At 35.5% G+C, this 14,594-nt stretch overlaps 1 protein-coding gene and 1 long non-coding RNA gene across 6 annotated transcripts in view; one reads left to right on the top strand and one right to left on the bottom strand.

Annotated features, from left to right (window-relative positions):
- TMCC1 (transmembrane and coiled-coil domain family 1) overlaps positions 1 to 14,594 on the top strand; it is a 245,873-nt gene that overhangs the window by 72,416 nt on the left and 158,863 nt on the right. For 4 of the 5 annotated variants that reach the window (XM_031955621.1, XM_031955615.1, XM_031955612.1 and 1 more), the window contains 2 exons: positions 5,772 to 5,828; positions 10,538 to 10,794. In XM_031955621.1, coding sequence (XP_031811481.1) covers positions 10,579 to 10,794 — 216 coding nt within the window. In that variant the 5' untranslated portion in view covers positions 5,772 to 5,828; positions 10,538 to 10,578. Of the gene's footprint in view, positions 1 to 5,771; positions 5,829 to 10,073; positions 10,795 to 14,594 lie in introns of those variants that run through there. The other variant, XM_003762450.4, reaches the window with a different exon arrangement.
- Positions 390 to 1,822, bottom strand: LOC116421869. Its single transcript, XR_004232454.1, has 3 exons — positions 1,706 to 1,822; positions 1,356 to 1,573; positions 390 to 618 (listed from the first exon to the last, which is right to left on the bottom strand). It is a non-coding gene; the product is annotated as an uncharacterized LOC116421869 (long non-coding RNA).

Raw genomic sequence — 14,594 nt, 5'->3', positions numbered from 1 at the left:
AGAGAATGTTTATGTTTTTGTTTTTGTTTTTTAACATGTGGACTTGTTCTTTGAATATCTATGAATACATTAAGCAAGAGGTTTAAGGTGCTGCTGTACATCTTAGAACAGTATGGCCATGGGCTGTTCATTTTAACTCTTTAGGTACCAGAGTTCTCATGTGTAAAATGGATATGTTTGTATGTAGGATCTATCTCACAAGATTGTTGGAAAGAAAGTACAAATTGTAAAGTGTTGGTTATATGAGTGTATGTTATTCTACCAGGGGTCCTCAAACTACGGCCCACTAGCCAGATGCGACAGCTGAGGACAATTATCCCCCTGACCCAGGGCTATGAAGTTTCTTTATTTTAAAAGCCCACAAAACAAAGTTTTTGTTTTTACTATAGTCCGGCCCTCCAACAGTCTGAGGGACAGTGAACTGGCCCCCTATTTAAAAATTTTGAGGACCCCTGTAATCTAGGCAAGGGGGAAATGAATCTGGATAATTTATCACCATACCTTCTTCAAATCCTCCTGCATGAGTACTTTTATAAGGGCTTCTGATAAGTAATTAGGTTTCAATTCCCTTTCTTGCATACTTTTCTTGTCTATCATATAGTGGAGATGTTGAATTATCTGTAATAAAAGGGAAGAGAAGTGAGGCTGGGATAATATAAAATTAATTAGGAATTGAAGAAACTACCTTTGTATTCTCCTAGTATCTTTGAAGTAGTCCCTTAAAGTCATATTTCAGTTATGCATCCTCGCCTGGAGGTGACATTGGGTTTTCAAACACAATAGAAGCCCTGCTAAGTCCTACCCAAGATTCAGTCCTGATGTCAGGCTTTGCTCTTTGCCTGTGTCTCAATATAAAATAAGGCTAAGTATCAGGTGAGGAAATTTTCATCCATAGCAGTTTATAAAGACTATTATCTGAGGTTCACAGGAGTATTGATCTGTGTGTTAAAAATGCCTACAGGGATCTTTTGGAATTTTAAGTAATAATTATCCCTTAGTTTACCCCCTATCCTTATATGTCCCCCCTCTAATATGTATTATATTTATCCAGGCAAATATTATCTTTCATACTAGACTGTAATGTCCATGAAGCAATGAAATTTATAGCACAGAGCCTTGTGAAATGTTGAGTGGTCTTAATAGGTTCATTTTGTCATCTAAAGATTTGTTCAATTAATCATTAAGCATTAAGTATCTACTACATAAATGCTAGTATTATTGTACACTCTCTCTCTCTCTCTCTCTCTCTCTCTCTCTCTCTCTCTCTCTCTATATATATATATATATATATATATATATATATATATATATATATGAATTCAGGAATTCTAAAAGTTTGGAGGACAAATTCATACCATAGATATGTCTGTGACAACTTGATCTCCCGTTTGCCAAAGCCATTCCCTCTATATGTATGATTGATTCTGTCTACTGCTTTTTCCAGTAGATTGCAATCCTGATCATACCATGTTTTTCCTCTTTCCAGCCTTCTCTCTAAAATTTTAAACCTCTCCCTTTTTACTGGTTTCTTCTCTTTTGCCTTCGAACATACCCAAGAATGTTTGCCCATATCCTTAAAATAAAAGAAAAGAACTTTCATTAGATCCTCCTTTTCAAGTTATTCCCCTTATCTCTTCTTCTTTCCTTATCCAAACTCTTTGAAAAAGTTGTCTTCACTGCCTTAAATCCCAGCTCTGCCTCTGACCTCCAGTCTCATTAACCAATAGAAACTCCTTTGTCCAGATTTTCCAGTGATTTCTTAATTTCTGTTCTTGGTTCTCAGTCCTCATCTGTCCAGAATTAGCTACTGCATCTGACACTCTTGACCACTATTTCTTTCCCAAAACTCTCATCTCTCTGTGTTTCCATGACATTTCTCTTCCCTCTTTTCTTTTGTTTTGACTTCTGTGCCTTTGTGTGCTCATCATCTATATCACACTTCCTAATTGTGAGTGTGCCCCAGGTTCTGTCCAACTACCTTTTCTCTTGTCCCTATATGCTTTTGAAGTTCTTTGAAGTCCAGGAACTTTATTTCTAAAATATTTTGATAATTGAATTTCAACATAATTTTTTTCCTTTGTAAATCTATTATTTTACATTAAGCATTTAAAAACATTATTCTCGTGTCCATAGACTTTACCAGGAAGCTGAAACAGTTTGTAACACAAAGAAAGTTAAAAATCCCTACTTTGTATTTGCTCTTCAGGCCACCTCTTGAATTCCCATGATTTACCCATCTTATTTCTATAGATTACTTGTAAATCATTTATTTATTTAGCCCCAGTCTCTTCCCTGAATTCCAGTGCTGCATCACCAGTTGCCCATTAAGCATTTTCAGCACAACCTGTGTAAAACTCAACTTTCTTTTTTCCAAAACCTTTCTGTCATCCAGACTTCTTTATTTTTGTCAAAGACACTAGTCAGTCACTATTATTTATTAATTTCCTGCTATGTGACAGGCATCATACCATCTTCCTTTCAGTTTCTGAGCTTTGTAACCAATTGCCTGATGGCCTTAAATACTTCTCTTCGTGTTCACTCGCTGGACCTATTTAGTCAGTTGACAAATATTATTGTTTTTTATCTTACTCCTTCTCTCTGTTCATACTTCTTGCCCATATTACTACAGTAGTCTTTTAATTCGTCTCCCTATTGCAAGGCTTTTCCCACTCCAGCCATTCTACATAATGCTCCTTGAGTGATTTTCCTTAATTGAAGATCTGATCATGTGGTTTTCCTCTTTAGTAAACTCCAGTGGACTCCTTCCCCCAGTAGCCTCTATAATAAAAGCTATTTATCTGTTAAAGCTCTTCATCTTTCTCCAGTCTATATCTTCATAGGATATTACTTTCTCTACCATTCTCTGGCATTTCACAATACCCACATTCCATTTCCCATTTTTGGGTTCCCCCTCCCTTGCCAGAAATGCACTTTGTTTTCCTCTCTGCTTTATAGATTTATATTCCTTTAAACTACATGAAACTTCTGCCCAAAGCTTTTTCTGGACTTTCCTACTGCATGCTCCCTCTACCTCCAACTACCAGGCATTTAAATATTTTTTAAATTCTGTGTATTCATAGTGGATATTTTATCCCCAGTGCCTAACATTGTACTTGGTACATTGCAGCCCTTAATAAATGCTCATTGATTGGCTGATTAATATATTCTTCATAGAAAATGCAGGTGAAGAATGATAATAAAGAAAGAATGACAATTCCTGTTATGTTTCATTGAATATTTTTTATCCGCATCTGTGATTGCTCTGATGTAGGAAACTCCTTCCTGTAGAAACTTCCTCCTCTGATGCAAATAGGCTGAATTACTGGGGTGGGTAGGGAGCACTGAGAGCTTGAGTGACTTGCCATAGTAAATATGGTATAAACACGATTATAAAACCAGCCTTCTGTTTGCCTCGTTTCCTTGTACTGCTGTACCAATGAAGGATGGACTTGCCTTATAGTGCTTTCAATAATAGTTTCATGCCAGCCATGCAAATAACATACCAAGAAAATCTATTTAAAAAAAAATATGTGTGTATATATATATATCATAATGCATGTTTATGTGTAAATATATAAGAGGAAAGACAATAAAGGAAATACTGGGTTTTTTTTCTTTCCAAGGTAGGAATGCAAAGCAACAACCTTCTGAGCTACATCTATTGAATTCATTGAAATTGAAATTATAGGCCAAATTGAAATTCCCTATAAGTGTCTATATAATGATGCTTCATTGTTCTTCCCTTGGGGCCAAGGAGAAAAAAATTTAATCCTTAAATTTAACAGGTTATTGAATCATTTGAATATAGCTTAGGTTATCATACCTGCCCAAAGTCTTCAAGCTAAACATTTCCTAATTCAGTTCCCAAATAAACATATATTTACTTAGCACTTGGTATATGCCAGGCATTGGTTGGCAATAGACATAGAAAGATAAAAAAATGAAATATTCCTTCAGTTTGAGGAAGTTTTATTATTTGGGGCAAATACCATGTGCTTCAATAAGTAAATACAAACTAAATATAACCTTCAACTAAAACTCCTCTATATAGATCCTGAGGCTCCTCTTTATCCTGGTTACTTTCATAGGGGTACTGTAGATCAGTAACCCAGAATACACTACAGTACTCTAGATATCCTTTGATCAGGGCAAGGTATAGTTAAACCTTTTCCTCCCTAGTTAGAGCTTCTCCTCCCTTGACCTAGTTACTCTTACCTTTCCTGATGCAAGCTGAGATCATGTTAGTGTCCATATTGATGACCTAAAGTAAGCTTTCTCTGTGTTCGTACATCCAAGGACCTTCTAGATGAGCTGATGTCTAGCTATATATGTACCTCCTCCTTATATTTACCTATTTTTTTAAAACTCGAATGTGAAACTTTAATTTAATCTCTGTTTAATTTCTTCCTAATAAATTTTGTCTTGTATACCAAAGATCCAACTTCCATCCAACATATTAGTTTCATGGCATCTGTAAATTTGATAAAGGCATCAGCTCCATATATATATATATATATATATATATATATAATATATATGTATATATATGTCCTTTCCAAATTATCATTGAGCTATTACTGAATACTCTTCTTGCTTTTCCAAAGGAATTTCATGTATCTCTTTGCTAAAATATAGGTAAATTATTTAAACTAGTTGCTTGATCTATCAGTCTAGAAACGCTAAAAGATAGTCTGGTATGATCTGTTATTGATGAAATCAGGATGGCTTTTTGGGATCTTAGCTTCCCGGCATGTAGTAGGCACTTAATACAAGCTGCTGGGTTGTTTCAATCTTTTTGGGTCTTCAGTTTCCTCGGTTCTTAAATTAGAAATTTCTGAGATCTCTTTCAACTCTCATATTCTGTAAGGTTGAAACATTTTCCTCTTTTCAGTGACTGCAAATAGCCAATTGTAAGGAGGCAGATTAAAGCATCTCTAGGTTTTTCATTGTAATAGTGATGGAACTAGGTATTTGTAAGACCTTAGGAAAATTTGGAAATTGTGTACTCTTAGATTTCTTGTCCATAGGAGGCTAATATTAATCAACTTCTTGCAAAAGAATTTATTGTTCCTAAGATATGATTCACTGAACCTGCCTTTTATAAAACCTAAATAGCCTTCATTAGTTTTTATTTTAAGTTTAGGTTGTGTATTTTTTTGCTTTTAAATGAGATCTCATTTTAGGCCAGAATATTGGACTACTTCGAATGGGGTGAATTTCAGCATGAGTAATTGTGGGGTATTATATTTTGTGATTAATTTCACAGTTAGCAGATGAGATAAATAGCATTTCTTGTGGAAAAGTGGAGCATATAATACTTGTATTTAGACCAATATGGTACATACCTAGATTTCACAATTAACAGAATTTGCTAGCATTAGCAATATGTTTATTTTAAAAACAAATCCTGTCAAAAAGTGTTCTTATTACTTCTATCCTATATGTTGTGTTGTGTAGGACCACCTCATTCTTGAGTTCTGATTTTGCAGTGTTGTATAGCACACATTGTTACCAATAAATTCAGAAACAATATACAAAATTGTCAGACATTCAGGAAAATATTGTTGTAGAAAGTCTTGTGACTTTTCATGTCCTTGTTTTGTGATTGGGATTACCAAAGTACCATTTGGTAGAACCATATTTTAAAAAGGCTATATTACTGTTATTTTTTTTTCCTTATTTTTAGTGATGTTTGCTTGCTTCTTTCAAGTCAATACTTTAATTTTTCTTTCAAGAGCTTTCTTCCTCCTAATACTTTCTTTGTTTTCCAGCTTCCTGTCTTAAGAGGATCCTTGCACATTGGTTATGCTTAAGGAAAAATGGAGGAGGCAAGTATCAGCTCTTTGCAGTCTGTGGAGTTGCTCTGATTATATTTCTGGGAGGATCAAATGGGTTCAAAACATCAAAATTTGACCTTTTACCAAAAAATTGGTATATGTTTTTGGATGGCTTCTGTAGAATGTTCCACTTAGTATTTGGTAGAATTAAAAAAAAAAAAACCATATAACAACATCATTGAGTTTTATTTCTGATCATTTTAAAATATATTTTTGTTTCCTGTGAGCTAAAGTGTTTGCTAACTTATACAGTTGTTTTTGATAAAATTATTGTGGATGAATACATTTTAAACATTGCTTTTACATTTTTTCTTGATAAAATTGGTCCAATGAATTAACAGCTGCTAAAAACTAGCATTTAAAGTAGCTCTAATTTCTCTAGTGGCAATGATTGGTCTATTTAGAAGTTATATTTTCAAAAGAAAGCTAACATGACATTTGACTACAAAGGCAGTTGTAATGAAACATTGGGATTATACCGTTTTCAAAACAGCACATTTGCCTTTCCAGTTGGTCTTGTGTTCACAAAATTGAGAATTTGTTGCCTCAGTTACATTTACTCAGGGGGATCTTACCTTCTGTGTAAGAGTGGTAACAGGACAATTTGGAAAGATGAAGCAGGGAAGCCCCAAAAAGTTTTATATTCTTTTAATTCTTTTAAAAGTTTGATTTCCCAGCTAACTATTTTAGTTAATAACTCTTAAGTAATAGTTTTGTCTCGGGTACCTTTGGAGAGTGACATTCAATCTTTCTTAATATTTTTGCTTATTTCTAAAGTCATTGTTTTATCAGTTTTTTTAAAAATCTGTCTCTTCAGAGGAAAATGTAGCTATCTTCTAAGTGTTTATTCACTCCTTCCCAGCTGTGCCTCAGTCATAAGACAAGTCTAATGACTATGAACATCACTAAATTTGGAGAATTATAATAATAATCACATTTGTTATTGCTTTTTTCTTAAAATTCATAAGATTTTTCTCCACAGCCTGATTTTAGAGCTCAACCCAGTTTCTTTTAGGCTTTGGAACTGCAGAAACAGTGCTGCTTTGCATGGCTGTGAGAAATCTTGCCTTCAGAATTCCTGGCATTCATTACTATTCTGCTAATTGATTTTTGTTACAGCAGCAAAAACAATAAGTACAAGCCTTTGCTATGAAATTTACTTATTTATTTAGTCTACTTTGCCTCTAGAATTTTGGCATCCTTTTATTCAAAACAATAGCTATAAATATACTAATGAATTTTAAAAATTAAAAATTAGGTTGGAGTGTTTTCTTTATAATAAACAGGTCATTTTATCTCTAAAGAAACATATTTGTTAAACTAATAAATTTACAATACATTTATATGGGACAAATGTCTTGATACTACTTCATTAATTAGAACATTGTTTTATTTGATTCAAAGTGTTTTTATCTTTTAGAATTTTTCTTTCAATGGAAAATTATGTGGATTATCTTGCTGTTTTAACACTGTTAATTTTAAAAATCTCATCTATGGACTTACTTTCTGTTCCTTTAAATTCCTCCCTTTCCTCTTCTCACAGTCCAGTGACTAAATAGTTCTGTTTTGGAGTTAAATATTCTTATTGGATTACACTAAGATAAATGGCCTCATGTTTCTAAGCAGCTCAAAGTGTTTTACCAAGTATAAATAATCCAGTAACTATTTATTGATATAATAAATTCAGGAGGAAAGGTAAACATAATTCCAGATATATATACACTATTATTTTAATAAACCCTCTACCTATAGGGAACGCCAGAAAATCCCAACAGAAATAGTTCTTTGCTGCTTGTAGTAGTAGTTCTTTAACCACATGAGTGTGGCATATTGATTTCTGGGCTTTTCCTTTCCCTTATCTAATCACCCATTAGAAAGATTACAAATGTATACATATGCACACTTTCAAATTAAGAAAAATATAAAAAATAGTGAGTGAAATAGCAGTCTTTTAGTAGGTTCAGAGTCTTAGAGAGAGATTGTGGGATATTTCTTTCTTTTTTTTTTTTTTTTTAAAACCTCCTGGCTCCATGGCCACAGCTCAGTTCCTCCCTTGCCTCTATCTCATGTGAGAAAGTGAGATAGAAAGATATTCTGTCTCATGAATAAAAAGTCTTCTATTGAAGACCTTCGTGAATAGGAATTTTTCTAACTGCCTTTTTAGGTTCTTCTGCTTTTAAGAGTCTCAAAAAACCCCCCCCCCCAAAAAAAACAAACCTCGGCAATGTAGGTGACTTGGTAGATAAATTTGTGGACTTGAAGTCAGGAAGAACTTTCCTGAATTCAAAAGCGGCCTAAGACACTCACTGGCTGTGTGATCTTTGACAAATCACTTAACTTCTATTTGTCTCAGTATCTACTTTTCTGGGGGTTATTGTGAGGATAAAATGCGATATTTTGTAAGTGCCTAGCACAATGTCTTGATACTTAGTAAACATAATGCACACACGTATATGTAGACATATATGTTATTATCATTATTATTAATTTAATAACACTGCAGTGTGCTACAATATTGGGAGGACCTTGGATTGAAAACAAGAGGTAACTGTGGAGGAATTATCCTTTTGAACCTCAGTAGACATAAAGGGTTGCCTACTATGCCACTTGTATTCCACATTTGAATAAGCAGAAAACCAGGTCTAGAACCTTGAAAGGCCCATATTATACAAATAAAGGTTCTTTGATTTTACCAATGTAACTAAGAACTTGATGAGGAAATAGCTTTGAAAAAGCAGAGAGAAAATTAGGGAGACATTCATTCTCCCTTCAGTCGTTTGGAAATAGAATGGAATTTCTCATCTCCTATAGATCAATATTTAGGGCTTGTTTCACTGTATGTCTGGCATCAGTAGAATTGTTAGAGGACCTATGTAACTCACGTGTTGCATTGGATATATTCATATTGCACACATGGTAACACATTATCTAGGGAATATTGAAGTATGGAATGAATATTAGTTTTCTAATTTGCTTAAGCATCCCAGCAATGTAAACTGGCTGAGGTTTCACTTGGTAGATGATACCTGACCTTGTTAGAACTTAAAGCAAAAGTTTGTCTTTTTAACCAAAGTTAAAATTTTGAGATTCCTAACAGTTATAGAAAAAGTGAAAATAAGTAATTCCAAAAATCAGTTATGTGATATTTTGCTTTCCAGCTTTATATTACATAAAAGTTATTAAAGCAAATGACCTGAACATGTGTTGCATTTCTGCTGGCACCACATTTATCTGCTAATGCTACCTTATGCTCACACTAAGAACTTACTTTTGTAGTTCTGGGTTTTAATTTTCCACAAACAATGGAAATTAACACATTCTGCAAGGATTGAACAATACATTAGTTTTTTTTGCTTGTGATGTCAATAACTCATGACATTTTAGCTAACTTTGCATTTCACTAGTTTCAGCTTCCTGCCTTTAATATCAGTATTTGATTTACAGTTGACGGGTTCTTTTCACTCTGATGCTTTTGTACTCAATCCCATTCAAATTGTTGCCTTCTTTCCTTTTAGCCTTTTGTGAATGTAGGAGTAGCTTCTATCATACATGATACTAGTTTCAGGGAAAGGGGTTTTTCACATCCCTTTTTCTCAATAACTAGTGGTGATTGAAGCTTTTTTCTTTGGAGGCTGATGCTGCCTGGACCATTAAGTAAAGTGGTGCAGAAAAAGGTCTTTTGTACTACAAGAAAGATTTTTATTCCTTTATCTGCATTTACATGTAAACTAATATCCTTGATGAATATGGATAGTATTAGAAATACCTCACAGTTTATTGGAAGACATACAGCTGTGATTGAGTAGACATTTTCTATTAACCTTGGATCTATTCAGTTGGGATATGACATATTTGATAATTAACTACAGTTAAAATGGAAAAGATGAGGTTTTTGTTTAAACTAAATATGTAAATTATGGGATAGAGATCAATCAGTTACTTTTCTGTCAGTTCTTTTGCTATAAACACTTGAAATGGTCCCTCTAGTATCTGTTTCTCCATACATTAAAAAGAAAAGATACTTTTAATGTTGCAATTTTTTCTCTCTTTGCTTTTTGCTTTGGCCCTTCTTTCTCATGCTAGAGAAAAGATATTCATCATATGCAATTTGGAAATCTATTATTAATCTTTGGATATGATGAGAACAAATATTATTTTGGCTAATAGCATGTTTTAATTTAATCCCGTAGTTTTTTGCATGGATTTATAATATCAGCTTTTTTTTTTTAACATTAGATAAGCATGAGACCTTCGTCGCACAGCTGCATGTGTAGGCACAGTTGAAGCAGTTGCCCGCCTATTGGTTGACAGTATTGATGTGTATTAAACAAAAAACAATTTAAAGACAGGCAACATCGGTATTTATGAGTTTGCAAATAAGCCTAGTCAGAGTGTGCTGATGGAGCCTTCTGGCAATGAACAGTTATATGATGACCCAGATCCTGGAGGCAAACCCCAAGATCCAGAGGCCAGAAAGCCTCCCGAAGCAGAGCAGAAATTGTCTAAAATGACCCACAATGCTTTGGAGAACATTAATGTGATTGGCCAAGGCTTGAAGCACCTCTTCCAGCACCAGCGCAGGAGGTCTTCGGTGTCTCCTCAGGATGTGCAACAAGTCCAGGCCGATCCGGAGCCTGAGATGGATCTGGAGAGCCAGAGCTCCTGTGCTGATATTGATGGTGTCTCCACCCACCCCACAGCTTTGAACCGGGTGCTGCAGCAGATCCGAGTGCCCCCCAAGATGAAGAGAGGCACGAGCCTGCACAGCAGGCGGGGCAAACCAGATGCCCCCAAGGGCAGCCCTCAGATCAACCGCAAATCCGGTCCGGACATGGCAGTCGTGGGGCAGTCGGGCCGGCCTCGGTCATCTTCGACCACCGACTCGCCCACCAGCTCAGCTGCCGTGGAGATAGCCTGCGCTGCCTATCTTCCTGGGGAGGAGACCACTGCTGAGCGGGTAAGTTAGCCTTGCTTTGTTGCCACTTCTTCTGTTTGCTGGTCTCCAGCACTGGTGGAGTTTACTATTGCTTCTAGTTAAATAAGTAGAATGAATATGGACTGATTTCTCAGGTTTCTGTTCTTACTTGGCGTATTGTTTGACTGATTTGTACCTGATTATAAAACTCAAGCTCTGATACAAAACTGTTAATGGCAGATATCTTCTCTTTATTTACTAAAATCACTTACTTTTGTACAGCAGTAGGGGTTTAGGTTTTCTTGAGTCCATTTTCTCCAAAGAAAAGAACTTCAAGCCAATTAGTGCATGGTGTAAGCAGGAATTTTCTATGTTATAGATTCTTTATTGTCTCAGAATGCACTTATGTACTTCAATGGCTTTTGCTTTGCCAGCCTTACTGTACCTGGGTCATCTGCATGTGACAGATTTTACCTTTAATAACCAAGTAGCTACAGGTTGACAATTCTGAATTAAAGGATTGATTTTTGGTATGTGCTGTATGAGAAGAAGTTTCATTTATATAACAGATATAGCTCAAGCCTAGGAGTGTCTGCTCCTAGGAGTTTTATAACTTTTGGTATTATCTGTACTATGGGGATTACAAAGAAGTAAGGAAAATTACTGTTTAGTAGTTCATTATTTTTGAATAAAGCTTTTGCCACATCCAATTTTTCTGGAAGTTATTTAGCAACTCTGATTGGCTTACTTCTGATTTACGTGAAAGAAGATTGAATTCTAATGTAAAATTTATAATCAGTCAGTATGCATTTTTTAAGAGGTTACTATGCCCTAGGCACTGGTGATACTGAGGATGCAAAGAAAGGCAAAAAACATCCCTGCCTTCTATGAACTTCTATTCTAATGGGAAGACAGCTTCTAAATAAAAAAAATGCATATGGAGTCAGTGGAAGATCACCTTCAAGGGAAAAGTGAGAGAACTAGAAAAGGCTTTTGACAGAAAGTAGTATTTCAGCTGAATCTTGAAGGAAATCAGGGATGTCAAGAGGCAATAGTGAGGAGGGTAAGGACTCAGACATGGGATCCAGCTTAAGGAAAATGGGAGATAAAGTGGTTTGTGTGTGAGAAACAGGTAGGATAGTATGACTGATTGCAGGGTGTGGAGAGGGGAATAAAGTACAAGAAGTCAAACAGAGTTCTTGGTATTTGATCCTCGAGGTGATCAGCAACCTCTGGTGGGAATGGTGGAGAGAAGGTATGTGAACAGGTATGTGGCCACAGTGGGGAAAGACATGCAGCATGAAGACCACAGTCCCACCTATCTCTGAGGAGATAGTGGCTGTGGCAGTGGAGAGAAAGAGCTGGGTAGGAGAGAGCTAAAGTTGAAGGCGTAAGGTTTGGCAGTTGGTTGGCAGCAAGATCACATGGAATTGGAGAAAGCATCTCACTGTTTTTGTTTAGGAGGACATGCTTTATGATGAAAGGGAACATTTAGCTGATGAAAGATGACTCAAATTTATTAGTGATAAAAACTAGCAGTACACATTGCAGGGTATTTCAGTTCTTGTGATTACTAAATCTTGAACAAAAGAAGACTGGATATTTTGGGAAAAGTGGTTGTGAGATTAAAGGTCTTTATTTAAGAAGAGTCTCTTTAATATAAGATGTGCTTAACTTTTCATGTTACTAATTTCTCAAATTATTTTAAAAACAAATGGAAGGATTAATTTCTAAGGTATTTTATAATAGCTCAACTGTTGCTGAGAATTTTAAGTTGACTGTATATTCTTACTCATAGAATTAGCAGGTGGGGTGACTCTTCAAAGAGGTTTCCTCTTAGCTTCCTTGTCAGGAAATTTTCTAGAAGCCAAAATACATTTCTATTACATGCATAAAATCATTAATTCAAGTTACTTGAACAAGGGTTTTATTCATTCATTATGTATCAATACTTGTGACTATCAAGCTCCTGCTATTTGCAAGGTAGGACAGTTATATAGTGGGTAAAGGACCTGTCTCAGAGTCAGGATGTTTTGGGGTATGAGCCCTTTTCTGGGGAATCTTAGCTTTGTCATGGTAAGTAAGCCACTTATCTTCTCAGAATTCTGTATATTGCTTGCAGTATATACATTTTTAGAGGGAGTTTCTTCACCTAGAGCTTTCTGTGCTGATTGCAATCCCTGCTCTGGTCCGGAGGTAGGACTTGGTGCAAGGTCTTGGTAGGAATTCCTTGGTAGGCCTTTGTTCCAGGAGCTTTCATTAGGGCAGATAGCATGAATATGTACAAAAGGTAAATACTAAGTAAATTGGAGTGAAGACAGAGAAAGGACTCATTGGGGAAATCAGGCCTGGCCTTGTGAAGCTGGTGGCAACTAAGCTGAGCCTCAGAGAGCTAGGCATTCAGAGGAGGTGGAAGTGAGCATTGCCAGGCACAGGGGAAAGCTTTGGGCAAAGACAAGGAGCTGAGAGATGAAATGCTATGGCCAGGAAGCAGCAGATCAGTGGCTGGACTAATGTGAAATCGCACTAGAAAGTCAGGTTTGAAGTGAGGGAGATAAGAACTCGGGGGTGGGGGTGGGGGGAGGGGAAGGCTGAAGTGGTGGGTGAGGAGGACACCAGAGAAAATCCATAACCTGGAAGTGCACAAAGTAGGAGGCTCTTAAATGCATGATGACTTGCCTTAACTTATTGTCTCCTGTATACATTTGGTCCAATCCAGCAGCTCTTCCTTTCTTTGTCCTCTTCAGAACTATTTATCTCTTATTTCTTTGTAGATTGGCAAATGTGATGGCCATTATAGTGAAGTAATTTTGTTATGGTCTTTTTGCTTTTTCATCTCCCTGCAGTCTTCCTTCTCTTTACATTCTAATTGTCTCTGGGTTAGCTTCAATTAGTTGAACTTTTTGCCATGCTTTTTTAAAAAATATAATTTGCTTTTCCTTACATTTTCTTTGCTTCTTGTTGCCCACTAAGATGATCAAGCTTATGATTTTCATTATCCTTTTCTGTAAGAACATTTATATCTCTGAGTACATTTATATTTGAACTGGCTTTGTCTGTGGCTATCATAAATAACTCTGCCAAGGAAGGAGACTGTAATTCCTAAATTCCTGTAAATTCCTAATGTGATAGCATTTCATTTATATATTTTTTCCAGAAGTTTAACCTATTATAATTCGTGTCAGTGTGCTTTCTTCCATCCATTTCCCATTTTTCAATAGTAATAGTTTATTTAAATCTATTAATTCTGTTTAAATAGATCATGTTGAAGTAGTTTTAATTGTACAATGTGTCTTATTATTCTACTTTTATTTTTTTCATTTTATTTTTGTCTTTGGTTTTGCAGAGTAGATGGTGTAATTATATACAGTTAATTCAGGAATGACTCCCATTATCATTAACTTGTTCCCTGTCTGTTAACATGTAATCATATATATTTCATGATCTAGGTGTTTTTCCTGCCAGTCTGTAATCCTTTATGGTTCTTCAAAACCTTTACTAGCCAGTGATGGTCGAAATGAATTGAAGAATAGTGAGACCATATTGCCTTGGCTTAACTTACTCTTCATTGTCTTTTCCAAGTTTTTTTTTGTTGTTGCATTTTTGCCTATTTTTATTTTTGCATTGAAATCAATAAATATCAAAAATATTTTTATTTAATTTAGAAGGTCCTAAGTTCCATGTAGAATGCTACCTCTTTCTTCATCTTTAGCAATAGTTATTGTAGCACAAACTTCAGTCATTTTCATAGTGTTCTTTTTACAGATAATTTTGAGTATTACACTACAAAGTGACCAGATGTCATAGGGAATGTTTGTTATCTGTGGATGGATGCCTGATGA

The sequence above is a fragment of the Sarcophilus harrisii genome, chromosome 1, assembly GCF_902635505.1.
Source record: "Sarcophilus harrisii chromosome 1, mSarHar1.11, whole genome shotgun sequence".
Lineage (NCBI taxonomy): Eukaryota > Metazoa > Chordata > Mammalia > Dasyuromorphia > Dasyuridae > Sarcophilus > Sarcophilus harrisii.
The sequence above is the reverse complement of the archived record's forward strand: the minus strand, read 5'-3'. Positions and strand labels throughout refer to the sequence as shown.